Source organism: Olea europaea, chromosome 10 (assembly GCF_002742605.1).
Source record: "Olea europaea var. sylvestris chromosome 10, O_europaea_v1, whole genome shotgun sequence".
NCBI classification, from domain to species: Eukaryota; Viridiplantae; Streptophyta; class Magnoliopsida; order Lamiales; family Oleaceae; genus Olea; species Olea europaea.
Genome location: NC_036246.1, coordinates 12,716,195 through 12,723,598, shown reverse-complemented (window position 1 = coordinate 12,723,598; position 7,404 = coordinate 12,716,195). Strand labels below are relative to the sequence as shown.

At 35.6% G+C, this 7,404-nt stretch overlaps 1 protein-coding gene and 1 long non-coding RNA gene across 2 annotated transcripts; one reads left to right on the top strand and one right to left on the bottom strand.

Moving 5' to 3' along the window:
• Positions 1-1,226: 1,226 nt before the first annotated feature.
• Positions 1,227-3,951, bottom strand: LOC111401278. The gene is made up of 3 exons (XR_002703971.1): positions 3,733-3,951; positions 3,558-3,618; positions 1,227-2,681 (listed from the first exon to the last, which is right to left on the bottom strand). It is a non-coding gene; the product is annotated as an uncharacterized LOC111401278 (long non-coding RNA).
• A 2,082-nt stretch (positions 3,952-6,033) lies between these two features.
• Positions 6,034-7,137, top strand: LOC111400301. The gene is made up of 2 exons (XM_023027717.1): positions 6,034-6,323; positions 6,402-7,137. The coding sequence occupies exons 1-2, from the start codon at positions 6,034-6,036 to the stop codon at positions 7,135-7,137; spliced, it is 1,026 nt and encodes a 341-aa protein (XP_022883485.1).
• Positions 7,138-7,404: the final 267 nt, after the last annotated feature.

The following is a 7,404-nucleotide window of genomic DNA, read 5'->3' as shown; positions in this document are numbered from 1 at the left end:
ATGAAAGATACATGATATTAGGACATGTCAATATTAAAAGTAACTTGATAATAGATAAACATCTCATGTGCTTATGTTATTTAATGTGTGTTTGAGCCTTTCGAAAGAATGTAATGAAAGATACATTATATTAGGAAATGTCAATGTTAAAAGTAACATGATAATAGATAAACATCTCATGTGCTTATGTTATTTAGAGTGTGTTTGAGCCTTTTGAAAGAATGTAATTTGAAATAGTAGATTGATCGAGAATGTATGATTAAAAAATAAGGAAATTTTTTGAATTTGCGTGTAATATTATTTTATTGTAAAATATTGGTTGAAATGATGTCAAATCACTATTTAAGAATATAATTTTTTTTAAAAGAATGCAACTCAAACAGGGTCTTAATCCTTCTACGAGCCCCACCCCAACACATTCTTAAATTTTTATATATTCCAAATTATATATTTTAATGAATTTCGTAAGATTTTAATCAAATTCTACATTATTGAAAATTCATAACTTTGTCATTTATACTTATAACTAGCATTTGCCCGTGCAATGCACGGGCTGTGTCAATTAGAAGCTAATGTTATTGTGTTCAATATAAAAGAGCAATGATAGATATGTTGAACCCTAATTTTTATTTTTTTTCTTTTCTAAACGTAGTTGCAATAAATGACGAACCATATCACATAGCATACAATACTTGATAGAATTAAGTATGAAATGTCCTATAAAATTAAGATGAACAAAGATTGGTAACATTTTAATCAGTATTAAATTGGAAAAAATTCAAAAGCTGATAAAATGATTAATAACAAAAAATAGAGACACGCTTATCTGTTAATTCATGTGAGAAATCATTTTTTACACCCAATAAAAAGTTTAAAAGCATTCATTTTGAAGATCTCATATGTAATTAATTTAACAAAAGATCTCAATATTAAGGTACAATAAAGAAATGTTCTTACATGTGAACACGAAAAACAAAGATCAGAATATACTTTTATGAACTACAAGGTAACTGAGAGAGAATTTTAAACCAATAACTGAAGCCTTGTCTTTTTTAATTTGTTTAAGAACCCAATATTTTTTTTTTAGTTGTTGAAGGTAGCTGATATATTAGTCAATATGAGTACTGATCAGAAATCAAAATTATTGCTTTCTCGTTAAAAAAATGCTCAAAAATTTCACAAGATGACATTAGAAACATTAATGGTGTCATCACATCCCCAAAGACAATATTTGTTTTCATCTCTATCACTGATTAGCCAAAATGAGAAAAAATCAGACCATACATATCATTGAAAGATTTTACTCCCAACAAATAAAGGGAGTTTAGAAATTCGGAACTCGTAAACTAATGCAGAGCTACAAATTGATTAAAGGCTTTATTGTTTAGAAACACAACTTCATTTCTGCTGTACAAAATATACAAGAATTTCTTTCATTTACTAATCTTCAAAGGGGTTCGAACGCTCTCCTTCTTTCCTAATTCTTCATTGTGTAATTGTTGTACGAAATGCATGGGTGTGTGGAGTATGAAAGTGTAAATAGTGTGGAAGTGTGGGTAAGTTCCATAATTGGTGGTTAAGTTCTTTCTATAGCCTGTTCATTTTATTCATATGATATATGTGTGGAAAGTATGAAGTTTACAGTTTCATAAATTTTAGAAAAATAAGAATAATAAAAGGTTATCAGCAACCTTTTGTGTTTGTTGGCAAGGTGAAAACTTCAGGAGATGTAAGTTTGGAGAACAGGAAGTCCGAGTGAAATTGTGCAGTGAAATGGCTGGTTTTCAAATGAATAATATATCCAAGTTTTGCAGTCAATGAGTGCAATATCCAACTAATTGTAAGGTTACAGAATAGCAATTTAAAACATAAAAAGATTTAAACATAATCCATCTTGTCTTGTAAGAGGAAAATAGAAAAAGTAAATCTACAACTTGAATTATGTAGTAGATCTGCCAAGCAATTCCATTGTAATTTTTAATATGAAATATTATAAAAGAATAGTAGGGGCACGATACAAAGGCCTTCCTTAATATGATAATTCGTAAGTTTCGAAAACATATTTCCAAAAAAGCATCTTCGGTTAAAGCATATTGCAAAAATGTGAATGTATAGTAAATACCTTACCACTTTTTCAAGCCAGCTGATGATATTGCTTGCAATTTCATGCATTTAACTGAGTCTAGTGAAGGTAATACATCAGTTACGAATATAAAAATTATTAAAGGTCATGATGAAGTATATTTTGCAAACTAATTACAAGAGCACATAAAATTTTGAATGATCATCTGTTCAATACTCATATATGCATATGATCAATCACCTGATGATGATCTGAAGAAGAAATACCAACAGGAGACTTAAGCTCCAATCTGTTGCCCTGACCTCTACTTCAAAGTGCATTTTCACCGCTGATCCATAATCAGTACTCTCTTCCCCTAATTTTGAACTTCCCTGTATCTCTAATTAAATTATACAAACTATCCCTATCAGTCGTTGAGACATAGACTACTTCGAGCCTAATTGTACTATTCATTTATACAAGAAGTAAATAAAAACTCCAAAAGACTTGCAAAATATACATGAATTGGAATGGTCAAAGAAATGGAAGTGTGCTCTTGGGGTGTGATGGAATCCCATTAGCAAAGAAAGGAACATTTCCAAAGTTACAGCAGCTTTCCCTGTGTATAAAGCCCAGTTCCAAACCAATTCGATGTGAAAACCAGCGTGACAAAAATAAATAGTGAATATCACATTCTCTCTTTTAAGAGGAGTGAGAGTGACTTTTATATATTCTATCAATAACGCTTAGGATATTGTACAAATTTGTATTGTAGCCTATGGCACATCCTTATATAATCACAGATTGTTCTTGTACATAGCGATTCTAAAACTTTACAAAGAATATCGGTGCTTTTTTGATAGACATACTTTCAGAAAAGATGAACCCAAAAATACTACAAGCACAAAATCTACAAACTAAAATCAGAAATTCTGTACACTGAAACGGGTAGATGGAGATAACTTAAAAACACAACATTTGAAGCTCAACCGATCAACAAATGTCAGCTTAAGAAATTATTTATGAGACAAAAACAAACCTAATTTGAACAAAGAGAAACGCAAGTCAAACCAATATAAGAAAATAATTTACAGCAATTATAATATGAAATTAACATAACTTGAGTCACAAATGTTTTGTCTATGTTTGATTTTTCTGCTTCTTGAAGAATTTAACAACTGAAGTACAAAGTACTACGACTTTCGAATCCACCAACTAAGAATAGAAAATTATACACTTGAACAAAGGAAAAAAAAAATCTGTTCAAAATACACAGGTTATGAAATTGAAATGATGAAGAATCGATAGCTCAAGAAATTATTTAAAAACCTGAACTAAAACAACTATAAAATTGACATTCTTCGGTTATGTAGCAAATTTGAAACTTAAATAAAAAAAAAAATCATAATACCAGAAGAGCGATTTAAAAACAAATAAACAAACCTAAACTGCAAAAAATATAAACCTAAAAGGAAAAACTATAAAATCGACATACCTGAGTTGCCCGATTGATTGCAATTTTTTGGATCCTTTTCACACCTAAACAAAAGTTGCAACTGAAAAAATAAAAAGAAACTATCAACTAACAGTAAATGTGAAAAAAAATGTAACAACATATACACAAAGAAAGAGCAAAGTGAAGCTGAGGAAAAGCAAGATGAAGCTGTAACTCATAATTTACAGGATGATTCTGTGAAAATCGCTCTGAAGTGTTCTCTCTGTAGAACAAGAAAACACAATGAAGGTAGGTTTCAAACAAAAAATTATTGACAATAATGAGCCTTTGTTAGATTTTTGTTCAAAGGAAAAAGAAGCTACAGTAAAAGATACTTTGGGATGAACAATTGCAAACCAGCTCTGCTACAGTGTGTAAGATGAGTTTGGCTGCAGTAGTGTGAAAAGGGCCCAAGAATGAACAGTAAAACATCATATTCTCTTTTATAGTAGGTAGGATTTGAACAATCTCCAATTTTTTAAAAATATTATCAACAAATTAAAATTCATCTGAAAAAAATACGACTTATAAAGGTAATCAAATAAATATCAAAGAATGAAAAATCGTTTCAATCTAAAAATAAAAAATAATTTTATTATATTATTTAGTATTACGTACAAAATATAAGCAGCAAATCCCCTTTTTTTAAAATGGAAGATATGCACTAAAATATTTTTAGACTGAGGACGTATTAATATAATTTTAAAAGTAGAATTGACTTGTAGCTCAACTGATCTACTCACTCTGAAATCCTTGGCTCACTTGGAATATGAATATGTGCACCCTTGCTTCCATAGTTATTAGACCTGGACCGGACCGATTCGAACCGAAAACCATTGAACCAAACCATGGTCCGATCCGAGCCTCCTATTATTTTAAATTTGCAACTGACCCAATAAAACCCAAAGAAATCGCCTATTTTTTCTCTGAACTGTTGGCCCAAATTTTAAAGAAATCGTCCGGTCCAAATACTTTGCATAAAAACCCTCTCTCATTCTCCTTCACAGTCGAACTCAAGCTTGAAATATTTGCCCTACCCCCATAGTAGAGTAGCCTGTCTCTTGCAAGTCGAAATTTCATTCCCAAGAATCCAAACTTCAAATTTCAATTTATATTAGATGGAAAAAGAAGATGTAAGTTTAAATTTTAATAGAATATACAAAAAGAAAATCTGATGCATATTGCATTGTTGGGTATTTCCATTTTTCTTTGTAAATTTCAATTTTCTGTCCTCAAACTTCTGCTGCAAATCTGATCCATATGTGCATTGCTGGGTGTTTCCATTTTATTTCTAAATTTCAATTTTCTTTCCTCGAATTTTTGCTGCAAATCTGATCCATATGTGCGTTGCTGAGTATTTCCATTTTGTAATTTGATGTGTGCATATGTTTGGTTGAATTTCACAGTTCTAGTTCTTTGGTTTATGGATTTTTTTTTTCTTTTTTTGTAGATTCCATTAATTGTATGTTGATCAATTGTTGTAATTTAGTTAGCTAATTAGCTTTGTAAGCATGCTGTGTGACTATGCCAATATCGATACACGCAGAGGAGTTTATCCCGAGGACTCAATATATGCCCCACACTCATTTCTCTTCCATGGTCCTCGGGGTCACCCTAAGTCCTCGAGGTATCGTAGTCCTCGAGATATCTCGAGGACACATTTACATTCTATCAATGTCCTCGAGAATAGTCCTCGAGACATACACCACCAACATGCCTCCTAAGACCTGGGTCCCTAACTAACAAACCTAAACACCCAAGGATTCTACATCAACTCTGACACGACTTGTCAAACAATTCCATTACAAGTAGAACACTCTTTATAATAGAAATTCTCTGGGATAAAAACATCCAACCAGCACAATCCTACTAGGAGTACACTACCTACTCCTATAAAAGCAGAACCTTGGGTCATTATTCAGGTACGTTTTACATTGTTCTTCAGCACATAGCCCCACGCATATATTTCCCTTTCTGACTTAAGCATCGGAGGGGCGACGAGAACACATCTCGTTGCCTTTGTTTCAGGTGTCAGAAGATCACGTTCATACTCCACATCCGTTATCAAGCTCGGGAAATCTACAGGTACGATTTTTGGTAGCATCATTGGCGCCGTCTGTGGGAAACGCTACCAAAAGCCATGGTAAACACACGTTCAGGTCTTCCACCAGCAAGCTCATCCGCTCCAAACCAACCCCCTCCTGAGGATATCCCTATTCCTCAAGAGGAATCATCAGAAGTGCCAGAGCCCCAGCCGGCAGTCGTCACTGCTGGAGCCTTTGAAGAGCTCAGACAACAGGTAGCCACACTGACTCAGCTGCTAAGTCAAAGAAATTCACATCCGTCACCTACACTAGCACCCCAGGGGGGTTTTATGGCTGATGCTCGAGCTTGAGCTCAAACACATGCCCCTGACAATGGCGGAGCAGGGGCCTCAGGTATACCACATGTGACCTCGGCCTCGAGATCAGTGACCATGGATTCCGGGGAACTCGCTAGGATTATTCAAGAAGGAATTACGGCGGGCCTACTTCAGGGCAACAAAGGGACGACAAGATTCAGTCCCAACACTCCATTTACTTCCGAGATATTAACATTCCCCTTGCCAGACAGATTTAAGTATCCTAGGATCAAAGAATATGATGGGACCACCGATCCAATCAATCATCTGAACATATACACGGACGTCATGAATCTACAGGTTGCACCAGATCAGGTGATGTGCAAAGCCTTCCCGCAAACTTTGACGAATGCTGCTAGGGATTGGTTCTCAACCTTAGAGTCCAACTCCATAGCCTCATTCTCAGATTTGACGGACAAGTTCTCCGCTTTCTTCGTAAGCAGCAAACGCATCAGGAAGACAGCGGCTTCCCTCATGCAACTTAGACAAGGGCAAAATGAGAACCTACGTGACTTCATGACCAGGTTCAACAAGGAAAGACTTCAGATTCCCGACCTACACATACCTGCAGCAGTTTCTGCCCTCACATATGTCATAAAGTGCGAGGCTTTCAAGATGTCTTTATCCAAAACTCCACCAAAGACAGTCACCGAGCTTCTTACCCGAGCCGAGAAGTACATAAATATGGAGAAAACACTGAACCCGAGAAAGGTTGGACCTTCTCATGACAGGGTCGAGCATAAAAGACAGCATGACCCAAACCCCCGTGAAGAACAACATCGGAAAAAACAGAGACAGGAGGTTTCCCCGACGCCGTTCACGCGTTTAAATACGTCAAAGACCAATATATTGATGGAGATCAAGGATATGAAGGAACTGAAATGGCCTGTCAGAATGAGGTCACCACCTGAATCCAGGGACATGAACAAGTACTGTGAGTTCCATCGGGATCATGGGCATACCACGGAGAACTGTAAGGCCCTGCAATGGGAGATTGAAGCCCTTATTAAAAGAGGACTCCTGAGCTCCTACGTCGGTAACGACAAGCGCCCAAGGAATGATCGTGGCAAGGAAAAAGACACTGAGGCAAAAAAGGATGGTCGACCCACTGCTGGAACCATCAATATCATCATTGGAGGTATTGCCTCGGGAGGAGACTCCAACAATGGAAGAAAATAGTATGCCCGACGATATGCCTTGGCCTCTGGGATGCCCCATGGAAAGCTGGAGGATATTACTTTTGGGACCGAAGACTTAGAAGGCGTATCACTCCCACATGATGATGCCTTGGTAATCTCAGCAATTTTGGCCAATTTTGAAGTAAAGAGGATCTTGGTTGATAACGGGAGTGCGGCCAATATACTTTCCCAAGAAGCTTTTGCCAAAATGGGAATCTCATTCCACCAACTCAAAGAGGTTAAAACTCCTCTCCAGGGGTTTGGGGGA